Below are 15,057 nucleotides of genomic sequence, written 5' to 3'. Positions count from 1 at the left end.
TACAGCTTAGCGGCCCCCGTGTCTATCTGAGTTTGAAACCACTGCTGTAGTGGATACATGACCAAACTTGGAATCAGCTAAAGCTAGATTCAAGTCCTGACGCCAATAAATGTTGGTCGTGTGGCACTGGCAATGCTTTGAAACCTTTCAATACCCCCAGACAATTCTCTAAGGTTACAAATGGCAGAGCTGTTGCCAATCTGCATTGGTAAGGGAAGATCCTTGCCTGGAATTCTCTGTGCTGATGAAATCAGAGGGTGCTTAATCAATAATTATTTATTCAATGCCTACTAAAAGGTGTCTCGCCCTATGCTAGGTGCTACTGTTTGTCAGATTGGATTGAATAACCCAGAGAATAAAAGAAGGCAGGGCTTGGGATAGATGTAGTGCTAAAAGATGGTCAACAAAATTTAGTACAACCATCATTTGACAAATGAGGAAATTGAGGCCCAAAGTGAAGGGGGAAAGGGAATAAGTATTTATTCAGCACTTACCGTGTGCCAGGCATTTTATAAATATTATCTGATTTTTATCCTTCTAACAACCTGGGCAGGTAGGTGCTATAAAAATCCTCCCTTTATAGTTGAGGAAAGGATACAAACAGAGGTTAAGTGACTCGCCCAGAATCACACAGCTAATAAGCGTCTGAGGCTAGATTGGAGCTCAGGTCTTCCTGACTGCAGGCCCTATGCCATTGAGCCACTAGCTGCCTCTGGCGACCTCTGTCTTTAAGCATCCCCTTTCTCGAGACTGATCATAAATGACTGAAAAGCAAAATCACCTTTTACTTTCATCCCATTCACCTTTATTTATATAAAAGCATATTAAATAAATTACTGCAATATATACAAATATATATTATAGACATAAATAGAAATCCCCAAATCCGAAACCTTTCCATAAACACAGACAATAAATATAGTAGACGCTGACCCTGAGGGCCTAAAGTACCTCTAATCATAACTGAGACGGTTCATTTACACAGTAGTCTTATTACAAAAATAGAATATCTGTCAAGTGTTTAAGCAACATTATTTAGGTCTGTTAAAGTGCTAAACCTTACGGCATGTTAGAATGGTGCCCAACACTCAGGTTTTAAAGTGTCCGTAACAAACATGTTCACGTCAGTCTGGTCCATATGCAGCATTTGCAGTAGTCAAGAGTTGTGCTGATGCTTCCTTTAAGGCTTATGGAGAGTTTTCCTTCCCCTTGTGTCTAACTTTTCCTTTCCTGTACTTAGAGTAGCAGAGATAGGAAAAGGAAGAATGTGACCATCACAAACGCCACAAGTCTTACTGTTAAAATGCAGCTCTGAAAACCTCTGCCTTTCCAAACTTGCAGGATGGGATGCAGAAATCAAGATTGACATGTGATAGAAACAGATCTACCCACGGCACAGCATGCCTTCTTGCAACGGTTTCAAGTCAGCTTCTCACTGACGCTTCCAAATTCTACCCAGCGCTTCAAAGGCCTGGAGATCGGATTTCAACTTGCAAGAAGATTATAGAGTCTAAAAATCTGACAAGTTCAGGAGTGATAGTGTTAAAAAAAATAAAATAAAATAAAGTAAAATTTGAGGCGCTGGCTGTACCATTCACCAATTTCCAAAGCGAGTTAGGGAGATACCTAAACAGGAATGATGAGTGCAGTAAGAAACAGAGAAACAGGATTTTTCTCCCTTTGAACTAGAAGGCTACTTTCCTAAGCTCCACCATAGCAATTCTCCCCAAAGTAGTGTTGTCTTCCAAGTACCACCAGCTTTCCCATCACAGTAAGATGCAGCTTCTGCAGGAGTGAATAGTGGTAGTAATGGTGCCTCTGTCACGCAATGTTAAGTGGTGAGTTTTCCTTCCTGTTCCGTTTAGCTCTTGCTTTTGAGCATTTGTATAGTGTCACAGAGAGGATAATGATAAGGATGATGATGACAAAAAGCACAGCTCCAACTATGAAAAACAATTCTGAAAAGAAAAGAAGAATATTACTTGCCTAGAATCATAGTCAGCTTAGAGAAGACTTTTTTTTAAAATTCTGAATTTAAACACCAAATAGAAAAATATTTCCATATATGTATATATATATACACACATACACATGTACACACATATGAATATATATACACACATATAGTATGTATGTATATTGTATATGTGTGTATATTTACATATATATACATACATATATTCAGAACAAAAAAGACTATATAAAACCATGGATTTCTATTATGTAAAACTTACTTAAAAAACACACATATATATACACACATGTATATGGACGTGTTATATATGTACACACACATATATAATAAATTCAGTATATAACTTTCAAGTCTTGCTTGCCTGATTCCTTCTAGACTGTCTTCTTTCTCTTCTATACATTAAGAAAAGATACTTTAAATTCTTTCCTTCTTTCTTTTTCTTCTTCCTTTCTTTCCTTCCCTATCTCTATCTTGCCTTCCTCTCACTTACCACCCCTTTTTCCCAAACTGAAAAAAAAAAAAAACAAACAAAAAGAAACTTGGAATAGGCTTTCCCTGACACTGTCTATTCATGGCTGCAGCTGAGGACAGAGCTCAAAATTACCCCATTCTCCTCATGCCCAACCCAAACTTTCTCCCCTCATTTCGAAATACTTGATTTACGATGAGGTCTGACCCCACTGGGAAAAAACTAGGATAAATTACAGTGGCTACAATGGCGAAAAACCTTGAATGGGATCTTGTGATTCATTGTAAGGCATCTTGTATCTAGAAAGGATTTTTTTTTTAAACAATATTGTGGGAAGGAAGAGGAACAATGTTACTCAGGATCCTAGGTCTGGGTCATTTTGCAGATGAGGAACTGAAGCCAAGTGACTTGCCCAAGGTCACAAAGTTAAGGAGTGGCTGAGTCAGGACATGAATCCAGGTCCTTGGATTCTCCATTCAGCACACTACTACCTAAGTCTCTGGACTTCATCCCTCTGCCGTAGGCAGTTAGTAACTGTGGAAAGAGTAGTCTAAGAATCTGTTGTAAAGGTTTAGTTCTTAAAGTCAGCCTCTCCAAGTTTCATCTCCTCCATGAAACCTGCCATCTTGGCCCACCAATTCTAAACTCTCCCTCCAAGTTTCCTGAATATGTTGAATTTACTTTCTCCTTTATTCGGCATTTTAAAAATATTTGCTCTAAGCCACATTTCCTCGGCTAGGCTGTAAGCCTTCCACTGCAGGGACAGGACCTGCCTTACACATCTTCACTTTCTTCTGGTACTAATCAGCTTTTAATGAAGGCTGTAGTTGCAGAGAGTTATAGTTTCTTATGCTTAGTTCTAAACTTAACTGGAGAAAATACTCAGAGAATGCTCTGGTACCTGCCCCCAAATACAGGCACATATATGCAAAGAAACCTAGGCTAATGTTAATCCATCAACCAACAAGCATGTATTAAGTGATTACTATGTGCCAGGTTCTGGGAATACAGACACAATAAATTGGGAGTCCTTAAACTAGGGTCTATAGATAAATTGCAGGGAGTTGGTTAATTAAAATATTTTATGTATTTCAATGAATTTGATGAACTTTGTAATCCTACATATTTTATTTTATGCAAAGTCAGCTAGGTAGTTCAATGGATAGAGGGCTGTGCCTGAAGCCGGGAAGACCTGAGTACAAATTTAGCCTCAGACACTTAGTAGCTATGTGACCCTGGCCAAATCACTTAACCTCTGTCTGCCTCAGTTTCTTCATCTGTAAATTGGGGAACCTAATTCATAGGGTTGTTGTGAGGATTAAATAAGATAATATATGTAAAGTGCTCAGCACTGTGAGTGGCACATAGTAGGTGTTTAATATATAGTTGTTCCCTTCCCCTGCTTCACCAGACTGCTTGGATGGGTTATTGACATAATAAAAGCTCAAGAATCCCAGCAATAACAGTCTCGCAAGGAGATTCACTGGGGCCACAGAGGTAAAATTGAACTATGGAAATCATCCCTCTCTAAGTAGTGAACAAAGGCACCTCTTATACCGAACCTAGCTCCAATTTCAGAGCACACTCACCTTTAAACACAACTTTGTCTTGGCTGGTACAATGGATTGCACTTTCTGGACTCCTCTGCTTTGCTCTCCGAGATGGAATGACTGCCTGAACATTGAAGCAATAACTTTCTCCTTTGTCCACTTCAACCAAAAATTCATTTGTGTCTGTATTTACTGATTTCTATTAAAAGAGACAGATCATAGGACCATAAATTTAGAGCTGAAAGATCATCTAGTCTAACTGCCTTCATCTTACAGATGAAGAAACTGAGGTTTAGAGATAGGGAGTCATTAGTGCAAGATCCCACAAGGAGAAAGTAGATAAGCCAGAGTTCTCACTTAATTTTGTGGAAGCTTTTATTTCAGACAGACTAGTGTAAAGTGGTGATTAAAATTTGATCTCTTGTTACAGGTCTTAATTTTCTTCCTTTACTAAGGCTAGTGCGGGATGACTAGAATTTATTTGATACTCTTGGTCCAGGGGCTGGCTCATCTCTAGGCATCCTTGGACTTTCAACAAAAGATTAAAGTACTGAAGTGTGGAGGTAACCCATTCCAGGCTTTGGTACCAAAGTGCCAAAGGGATTATATCCAACTGAGGTCCTTGAAACCCCATTCTGAACCCCAAAAGGCTTTTCTAATAGAAAAACTTGTTCTGGGCTTTTAAATATGAACAAGAATTTTCCAGAGGTTGAATAAAATGGGAAGGATCAATCTGTGGAATCTTCAGTGTGGGCAAGAATTCAAATTTTAGACCTTTGGACAAAGGAACTTTTGACATGATCTAGTTTTAGTCTAGCCCTCTACTTTTACAGATAAAGAAACCAAAGCTAAGAGAGTTTAAAGGATCTTGCTCATGATCATATAGCTAAAAGGGGGTAGAACTGGCAATAGAACTCATGTACCCCGACTTCGTCCATTACTTTGTCTTCTATATACCATGTTGTTCCTTAACCAGTCTCCATTTTGCTCTCCCTCAAAGGAGATAAGTTGACAATCTAGGAAGCTAGGTGGCACAGTGGTTAGAGTGCCAGACCTAGAGTCAGGAAGACCCAAATTCAAATCCTGTCACTTAAAGTCATTTAACCTTTGTTTCCTCATCTGTAAAATAAGAATAATATTAGCCTCCATGTTTGTGAGGCCAAAATGATATAATGCTTGTAAACCATTTGCAAGCCTTAAAACACTATATAAATGCCAGCTATTACTAATATTTATTATTAATTTGCAATTTAAAAAGTCCTAACGGGCTCCAAAGTGAAGGGGGAAAGGGGAAGAAACTCACCTTTCCAGTACTTGAAGCCTTCCAGTAATAAAGTGTATAAGTTAGATCCTGGTGAAAAATCTGACGGAGGGTTTGGAAGGTCCCATCATGTCTTAATGATGTAATGGAATCTTGAACTGTCACTTTCAACTTTGTATCATCTTGTTCAAAACTTTGAATTCTTGGCTTGCCGAGGTTTGCTGAGACAAAGAAGACAAGAATGGTAGGAACCAGGGAATTTCAGTCAAAGTAAAAACCTGATCAGCTATCATTTGACTTTTAATCGTCCCTCCTCCCTGCAAAATATAGCCCCTTGCTGGTAAGGTAGGTAGGGCATTGGGGTAGGGAGGTCACAGTCAGGTAGGTACTTGACGACTACTTGACCAAAACCCTACCTTTTCCCACAGTATTAAGGCTCTTTGGTGAGGGCAGATAGGGGATAATAAGAAAGGGAATCAATAGGGAATGGATCTGACATGGCTAAATCCCACATATGCCTTATGTTTTTATGGCAACAGAGCCAATAGGCACTTAGGGGATCAGTGACTTTCTTTATTATTGTACCTCTGGAGACAGTTCAGTTCAGTTTTGGACAACTGTTAGTTCTATTTACACCCAGCACTGTATTCTGAACCAGAAAACTACACTAGGCATGAGATTTGAGTATGAACATATAACAACTCACTTTTAGGGGAAAGGGAAAAGGTTTTCCCCTCACTTTCTAAAATTCCCATAAATCTTTTTCTCTACCTCTTTTTATCTTGGCCACTTTTTATTAAAAAAATAAAGTAAAAAACTTTATTTGGTTCTGTACCACACTTTATCATGGTCTAGATAGCTCTCATCCACACCACACGAAACAATCACAGAATTTGGGAGTCATAAGGGATTTCAGTGACCTCTTAGTCTAACCCACACTTGAAAAGAATCTCCATTTTAATAACATTCCCAACAAGTGGTTTACTTCAATCTTTAGCCATCCCTTGAAGTGTTCTAGGGAGAAGAACCCACTAAGCCCATTCCACTTTGGGACAGATTGGAAAGTTAGCAAAGTTTTCTTGACATTACGTCTAAATTTGCTAAGTTTTCATCTGTTATTACACTTGTTATTCTTGTTTCTTCCACTTGGGGAAGAATGTCTCTTCCACATTCCTCCTTTTTGTGTATGTCACAACTGATTCTGTGACGGAGTGAGGTGGGCCACTGGAGGATTGGTGCAAGGAACTGAGGATGCCAAGTCTGTGGATAAGAAGGCTCAGTGGGGATAGAACTGTCTTTAAGGATTCCAGGGCCTGTCATGTGGAAGAGAGCCAAGTCTTGTTCTGCTTGGCCCCAAGGGTCAAGAGGGAAGAAGAAGAAGAATAGGAGTAGTCGCAAAGAGGCGAGTTTAAATTTGGACTTGATGGAAGAAGGAAAAAAAAAAAAACCTCGCTACCAAACTTCCTTAAAATTAGACCTATCCACTACCTTTGGGAGGTAGTGGGCTCTACCATCACTGGAAATCTTTGAGCAAAGGCTAAAGGACCACCTACTATGTGTGTGGTACAGTGGATTCTTTTTCAGATGTGATTTGGACTAGACAGTTTCTGAGATCCCTTTCAGATGTAAGATTCTATGACTGTCTTAATCTTTATTTCCTTTTACTGACTACATGTTTGTTCAGGATGAAAAAGCTAAGGTTGTGCTTTTTTTTTTTTTAATATCACACTTCCAGCTGAGTTGTAGATACTTAACACAATAAGTAAAGGTAAGGTAAAAAAAAAAAACCAAAAATCAGAGGGAAGCTGCAGCCCATTCATATAATAGATCTAGCTTCATTTTTCCTTAAAATATTTTTCATTATTCTTTTTTAAATTCAATTTTATTTTTTCCAAGTTTTTTTTAATTCTTCAACTAAAGCCTCCCATGACTCTTCATCACAGTATAGAGGTGACCTCGTACTTCTGGAGGCAGCTATGCCAGGGGAGCCCTGGCAGGCCACAGCAAGCTGGAAATCCTCCAAGAACAATCACCTAATAGATTGTGTATGCCTGTTGTCCAAGAACTTAATGGGGCAGTAGGGGGAGGGTCGAGGTTAGGAGGGAGACAGGAAATAGTACCTATGATTTTACAGGGGAACTCTCACTTTGGAAATTCCCTCCACCAAGGTGGATCAGTGACCTGTTGATAATTTATAGGCTTAGAGAATTGCCTGGAGGGGTGGGGCTGGGGATGAGAGATTAAGCTACTTGCCCAGGGTCCCAGACTTAGTATAGGACTAGATTTAGCAAGTCCTCCTGATGCCAAAGGTAGCTCTCTATCTGCTAGACCATGCTGCCTCTTCCAAGGACCAGCCCTGGTAAATTTGGAAAGGTTGATCACCAGAGGGCTGGCCTTGGAAAGCATGATTTTTTTTCTGTCACAGTAACTCATGACAGCTGCATCTAGAGTCATTGAAGGGTCAAAATTTCCATCAAGGGTGGAAGTACCTTCCACCTTCATATCATAGTGATATGAACCCAAGAAAAACCTTATTTATGGGGTTGCTCACTGGAGCTCCTAGGTATTTAACTAGAATTAAGGTAATAAATCCAGCCCCACTCTCCCTTACTTACTGTCTAAGTAAGGTGTGAAGTAAGGTGCATTAGCATGCAGGGGTTCTTCGGGATCTCCATCTGACTTTATGGGTTTTTCAGAAAGGATTCGAGCAATGTACGTTTCCCTTACATTTTTCATCTCCTCTGTGAGATCACATTCTGTTTTATTTGTTTGAAAACATTTCTTTTTCCAGTCTCCCCATCTGGTGCTAAAAAAAGAAAGAAAGAAAAGTAGTGATAAGAGAGAGAACATTGCTTGTTTGCTTCCAAAAAGATACGTGTGTGTGTGTGTGTGTGTGTGTGTGTTAGTTGCCATGTTGTGAAATTGGGCTGCTAATAGCTACAAAGGAAAAGAGCTATTTTCTATAACAACCCAGTTGGATTACCTCTATAATCCCATCTATTTCAGTCAAAATTGGGACTAAAGGCAGACTACCTAAGGCACAACAAAGGACCTTTTAAATATTCCATTTTAAAAATGCATATACAATAGTTTTAATTGTACAACATTCCTCTCTCTATATCCTCTTACAGGTCTTGACCTTTGCTAATTTGAGGTATGTGTGATAACACAGGGCACAAAACCAATTCTGGACCCATAGTGTGTGTGTGTGTGTGTGTGTGTGTGAGTGCGTGTGTGTGTGTGTGTGTGTGTGTGTGTATGTGTATGAGTGTGTGTGTGTGCACTCTTGCTCACGAACAATTCTTCAACTGTGCTTGGGGCATACAATCGACAAGTACAGAATGTTAAGGGGAATGGGAAAATCCCAGACATTTTCCAGTGCTGTCCTCCTAATGTTATAGAAGAGGAATTGCTAAGAAGAGAGGCTAGTGATAAGCAGAAGTCATCTAGTTCATCCAGCTAATAAATGGTAGGGCCAGAATTTGAACCCAGGTGTTTTGACTCCAGTGAAATGCCTTCTCTTGGCTCTGATGACAATCAAGGCTTCTTGGCCATCATTCACGACCCTCAAGCTCCCAAACTAGTTGGCATTGTTCTTAGTGTATTTAATTCTATTCTTTAGAAATGGGACAGTCTTTTCTAATATTACATCTCATTAGAAAAAATACAGCCGGAGCAGTTAGGTGCTGCAGTGGATACAGCACTGACCCTGAAGTCAGGAGGACCTGAGTTCAAATCCGGTCTCAGACCAGCACTTGACACTTACTAGCTGTGTGACCCTGGGCAAGTCACTTAACCCCAATTGCCTAAAAAGAAAAAAAAAAGAAAAAATACAGCCCATGTCTCTTATTCTTTCTTTTACATACATAGGGTGAGGGTGTTCTCTTGTTAAAAAATGCTTGCCAATGAGAATATAAGTGATATATTACTAACAAAGCCCAAGACCCTAGAAGGCTACTAGACAAATCATCTTAACGTGCATGAATGGAGGGTGAGAATGGTAGAGTTCCTATTGAAATGGAAAATCTTACCGTCTTTGTACATAGTCAATTACAATTCAGACATAATTCATAGATGTGATATTGAGGGGGGGGTTTGTTTTGTTTTCTACTCAGAAGTCCAATCACATGCTGAATAACTATTACAATGTTAATGTGTTTTCAGAAAACAACATCAGGTAGCTAGATTTAGTTTACTAAACCTTGGCATAAAGACAACATATAACACATTCCCTTAGAGCTGAGCCAAACAGGATATGGGGAACTAATTTAGTCAGTTTCATTTACAACTATCCCAAAATAGGCTGGTTTAGAAACATCTCTTTGTTCTTTGTATCTTTTTATGGGATCATAGATTTAGAGATAAAGGAAACCTCAGAGATCACTGAGTCCAAGCCCTCCTTTTAAAAAGGAGAAAACTGAGGCAGAGAAAAGTAAGTAACATACCCAAGGTCACAAAGGTGGTAAGTCCCAAGTCAGAATTCAAACCTGGATCCTCTGACCCCAAATCTACCATTCTTTCTACTGCAGGATATGCCCTCCCCTTAACTGCCTATGTTGCAACTCAACAAGATTTTTTCAACCAAACCAGAATGGTGAAAATGTATGTAAGCAGTGAAATCTTGCTAATTATTTAAATTAGGAGAAAGACTCATCTGAAGGAGTAGAACTTCTAAACAGGATACTAATTTACAACCAACTTTTCATTTGTAAGTCCTGTGGACCTCAGAACGCCCTTTCCCTTAGAAACAATGTTCTAGTTTGCTAGGCTAGCTCATTAAAGTCTGTTTAACTCATAAGGTACCTGACAAATAGCAATAATACCTTTCTGGAAACCACCATGTCTGATCATGTTTCTGTGGAGGAAAATCTGTCCTCAATTGTTACTTGAACACAAAATCACAGAATTAGAAGGTTGGGAGCGACTTCATTGCCCCAATCCACACACTAAAGGAAACTCCACTTTAACATGCTGAATGGATGGCCACACATTTAGCCGCTATTGCAATAAGAAAAACAGGGCAGTGAGGTACAGTGGGAAGAATACTAGTTCTAGAGTCAGAAGACCTGGGCTCATTCAAATTCCCCCTTTGACACTAGTTGTGCCACCCTGGGTAACTATTTAATACTTCTGGGCATCTAAAAAAAGAGGGGGGTCAGACTAGATGATTTCTGAGCCCTCTTCCCAGCTCTCAAGCTATGATTCTATGATTCCTGTCTGCTCAAAACTAAATAAATGCGCTCCTTTCAACTCTAAAGACACTGGCAGGGCTTCCAATGGTCTCAGGAATAGGGATGGAGATTAGGAGTCTGGGAGCTAGTGTTTAGAAAGGCAGGAGAACTAGGAACAGAGAGGGAGGTTAGGAATCTGAGAGCTAGTGTTTAGAAAGGCAGGAGAACTAGGAACAGGGAGGGAGGTTAGGAATCTGGGAGCTAAGGCTTAGAAAGAAGGGAGAAATTATGGCAGGGTGGAAACTCAGAAGGAAGAGGAGGGTCATGTGGCAGCAGTAAGACCTCCCTCCTCCCTTTCCCCACCCAGTTCTCTATCCCACCACAGTAGACCCTGGCACAGGAACAAGATGTAAAGCAGGGGAGAGTCAGGGTCCCAGAGAAGAAGAATGGGGTTTTCAATGGGAACTGGGGATGAGGGAGGAGTTTGAAGAATGGAAATCTGTAGGAGCAGCATGTAAAGAAGATAGGCAAAAGGAAGGCATTTCTAAACTGGAGTCTATCTCCATTTTTTAAAGGCAGTTTTATCATTTTAGTTATATACCATAGTAATTGGCAAAGGTCTGCTTTTTAGAAATTAAAAAGTCACCTGTGTACATTTTTCTCTGCAAATGAATTCTGCTAAGGAACTTTTAAAGTATATTCTTTGAAGGAGATAAATGACCCCTTTTTCCATCATAGTGTTTATGCTATTAATTTTCATAGTAAAGCATTTCCTTATGAAAAGTTAGCACAAAGACAGACCAGCTCAGGCTCAGTGAGATTTTCACAGATTGTGAATTACTAAAAGCCAATCCAATGGATTTCCTCTCAACTGGCATTGCCCTGAATCACAAAGTAGTCTACTGTCCCAAATTCAGAATCTACCCTGGCAAGTTTTATCCTCTTTTTCCTATTTCCCTCTTTTTTTTAAAGAAAATATATATAAGACGACACAAAAACATTTTAAACTCTGCCTTTCCCCCTACCATTCCCCTTGTGAAATACAACAAAAACAGTAACAACAAAATGCTGCCATTGTTCTAACACTGGTGTGGTCAAGGAGAATTGTATCCCTACTGCTTTCAAAAGTCTCAGCATAAACTAAAAATGGCACCTTTAATTTTAACTGGTGACACTTTTATGCCTTTGTAAAATTGCTGGAAAGAAAGTATCATCTTCCCATAATGTCTTTTGGAACATTTTAGAAGGAAAGTGAGGGGGAAAAAAAAACCAAAACGCTAGTCACGTTGCTAGCAGTATGGCTGAATTTATTTTAAATGGAGTAGAGAGGTATGTCTCTGAACATTCTATGTTTCCATATACAAAGTTTTATGACTGTTCAGGCAAGCTATCAGTCATGATCATAGCCCTGCACTAGCCTTTCCAATTTGATCTTCTACTATTCGAAAGACATGCCCTGTAATGAACGCTCTGGATTTGCTGAGTATAAACACTTATGAATCAAACATTGCCCCGGGTGATTTAAACATTCTAAGCACTGGCCCCCTCCCTTCCTCATGGTTTATACCTTGCCAGAACGTCTAGACTGTTACCCAAAAAAGGGAAATTCATGCATATCAGGTAGACTAGATGTCATTACTCCTGTAAGACTAATACTGAATCAATGCCTCCATCACCCACGGGCAAAGATTTCCCTTTCCACAACTCTCAATCCAATCTATGAAATTTGTGATCATCCCCAAAACAAGAATTATTCAATTATTAAAATTATTGAATTACTAGTAAAATTATCTGCCAGCTTCAATAAGCCCCCTTCTCATTGCCTGTTACATTGTCTATCCTCAAAGCAGCTTCACATTCCTGAAAGATCTGTGTGGTACTTTAAAAACCACAGTGAATGCTCTCTTCTTTGTCATGTACTTCCCGGCCCTCAGATAGCAGTCATCTTTATCTAACCCCTTATTGAATACAGAGAAATGGCACCTAGATGGGTCAGTGGCTAGAGTGGTAATTCTGGAATCAGAAAGATCAGAGTTCAAATCTTGCCTCAGATGCTTATTATTGTATGACCCTGGGCAAGTCACTTAGTCCATTTAGCCCTCTGTTTCTTCATCTGCAAAATAGGGATACTAATAGCAACACCTACCTCACATGAGTTGTGAGAATCAGCTCAATCAACATGTGTAACTGCTTTGTAAACCTTAAAGAGCTATATACATGCTAGCTATTATTAAATGGTGACACCCCAGAAATCTTGTTTTTATCAAGATGGCTACTTACCTTATCTCAACTGAGTAGACGTAATTGGCTGGTTTGGGCTCCCACTCCAATATAGTCTTGAAGTCAATGGATTTCCAGGTTATGTTGTGTGCTAACACTACATCTGAAGTACCTATGCACATACAAGAAAGAATAGCCATGATTTTAGTGATCCTAATGATTAGCACAGCTTCACTAACTGAATATAGACTTAAATGCTCTCTGTTTGATAAGCATAAAATGCCCTTAAGATTTTCCCCTTTATATTCTACAGCATCAGATTTTTAAAAAATGATAATATATATTTTTTCCTTATTGACTAATGGGAATAGCCTTGTCCTAATCCCATGTTTGACTCAAGGTAAGTTGTTCATCTAATAATTGATTTATGCCACAACTCACAAAAGCATACAAGGAACCTGTTAGGGAAAAAAAAAGTGCTACAGGAAAAGTCCCTACCTACACGTGGGAAAACGAAATGGTGCTTAAAAATTCAAAATTGAAAACAAAACAAAACTAAACCAAGATCTTGCTTCTGTAACTCAGATTGTAATCAAAGTTGAAATTCTGTCACGGCTGGAACTCACAACTTCGTATGATTGTTGATTTTGAGTTGGAAGAGACAGGTTCTCTTGTTCCCCTTCCTCATTTTGCAGATGAGGAAACTGAGTCCCTAATCTATAGGTAACTTGCTCAAGGTCAGCAGTAAGCAGCAGAGTTGGAATCTAAGCTGCCCTGTACCACCATTTCTTTACTGGAGCTGTTATTAAGAATTGAAGAAGAAAAAAAGAAAAAGAAATGAAAGGTATTGTAAAGACTGTGTGTGTGTAAGGAGTTAGGATTACAAAAAAACCCAAACTCATCAATTCTTATCTCAATTAGATAAACAAGGCAGTGAGACGTCCAGAGCATTGATAGGGATGCTAGCATAAGCAGGCTTGACATAAACATTTAGAATTTATCATAAATACAGTAGATATATTTCTGTACTTTACTACAGAAACTAGTTATGTCGTTACTTAACTCCAGGAAAAACCAGTGCGGTTATGTGGTATGCACAATACTGTTCTTGCTCTGTTCTCTAAGATTTTGCAATTTGATTCCTCTATGTTCTCACACTGGAAATACTGAAGCTAATTATTCATTCTTCATCCCACTCAAGGTACTCTCCAAGATTCTAGTTTGACGGCGAAGTGGTTCACATGATGTTCTTGAAAGGTAATAGGCACCGCCCCCCCGCCCGCATTCCCTATGAGCAAAACAGACAGTGCTGTAGACCCCCAGACTTTATGACTTGTGAGAACTTTAAAAGGAAAAGCTGCCAGAGCTTGAGAGTGGGTATGAGAAGGTCCAGCATTCAGGAAAAACCCTGGATCAAAGAGTTAACAATTGAGTGCAGGATTCGAGCCGGGCCTCAAGGCATCAGAAGAGAGCTGCTCCAGGCTTGGAATCCTACCTGCCAACCAAGCCACCGGAACAGCACAGCATCGGAAATGAGCAGAAACACAGAATTAAGAAAGTAGCAAGCTTCCAGTTTCAGATCTCATTCACCGGAGTCAGGCCACGGGCCACGGACGGCTCAGAGACTGCAGCCACTTCAGCTGGCCCTCCAGCCTCTCAGGTAAAGGTCGTGATAGCGCCTCCGACAGTCAGCGACCATTCCCGGGACTGGACCGTGTTCACATCTGCGTTCCCGGAGCTTGGGTCGGCCCCTCGCCTGGAGGACCAGAGCGCGCCGGGCTCCGAGTCCTCAGTGCGCTCTCCACGCGCTGCTGCGGAGCGATGAGCCCCGCCCCGAAAAGGCACTGGTAGCCACTCACCTGAAGCCAAGGCCACCTGGACGAGGAGGAGGAAGCCGAGCACGGCCGTCTGGACAGAAGCCGCGGAGGCCACCAGGAGACAAGTGTTGGGGAGCGCCATTATAGTGAGTCCGTGCTGCGGAGTAGTCCTTGGAGTGTTTCCGGGAGGCCCAAGTAAAGGACGAGAGCTCTACAAGACGTGTGCTCGTCTGGGTTGAGGTTCTTGCTGCTCCTTGCCTCCAGGGAGCCTTGTGTATGGGGGTCGCATGTTGGCTGCTCAATATAAAGGCTTGGACTGGAGCACTCCCTCTTCTGCTCATTCTCCCGCCTCTTTGGAAGTTGTCCGGCCCCTTTTCTGGGCTTGGTGTTCGGGCCACTTCCACACCCCTCAAACAGGCCCACACATCGTTAAGGTGGGCGGCCTCTCCTCGTCTCCCACACCCCTGCCCCGCCTCCTACGTCTGGGGCCCCAGTGGGCAAAGGATTGGTGACTCACCAGAGGTGATTCAATCACCGTGGGGAGAGTTAGCCAAAGAACTAGATGCAGCCTCAGTTACTACTCCGGGACTTCTA

At 40.7% G+C, this 15,057-nt stretch overlaps 1 protein-coding gene across 1 annotated transcript; it reads right to left on the bottom strand.

Moving 5' to 3' along the window:
• Window positions 1-777: 777 nt before the first annotated feature.
• On the bottom strand, window positions 778-14,815 carry F3 (coagulation factor III, tissue factor). The gene is made up of 6 exons (XM_027862627.1): window positions 14,506-14,815; window positions 12,707-12,818; window positions 7,871-8,061; window positions 5,298-5,476; window positions 4,034-4,193; window positions 778-1,958 (listed from the first exon to the last, which is right to left on the bottom strand). The coding sequence occupies exons 1-6, from the start codon at window positions 14,603-14,605 to the stop codon at window positions 1,822-1,824; spliced, it is 879 nt and encodes a 292-aa protein (XP_027718428.1). The 5' UTR covers window positions 14,606-14,815; the 3' UTR covers window positions 778-1,821.
• Window positions 14,816-15,057: the final 242 nt, after the last annotated feature.

The sequence above is a fragment of the Vombatus ursinus genome, unplaced genomic scaffold (genome assembly GCF_900497805.2).
Source record: "Vombatus ursinus unplaced genomic scaffold, bare-nosed wombat genome assembly UNPS02014769.1, whole genome shotgun sequence".
In the NCBI taxonomy this organism is placed as follows: Eukaryota; Metazoa; Chordata; class Mammalia; order Diprotodontia; family Vombatidae; genus Vombatus; species Vombatus ursinus.
Note: the sequence above shows the minus strand (reverse complement) of the source record. Positions and strands in the feature narration are given on the sequence as shown.

Excerpts from the sequence above, each read along its gene's own strand:
- F3 (XM_027862627.1), bottom strand. The coding sequence starts at position 14,605 with ATGGCGCTCCCCAACACTTGTCTCCTGGTGGCCTCCGCGGCTTCTGTC. Across the intron at positions 12,819-14,505 it reads CCAGGTGGCCTTGGCTTCAG|GTACTTCAGATGTAGTGTTA; the intron begins GTGAGTGGCTAC and ends GTATGTGCATAG. Across the intron at positions 5,477-7,870 it reads CTTCACACCTTACTTAGACA|CAAACCTCGGCAAGCCAAGA; the intron begins GTAAGTAAGGGA and ends TCTTTGTCTCAG.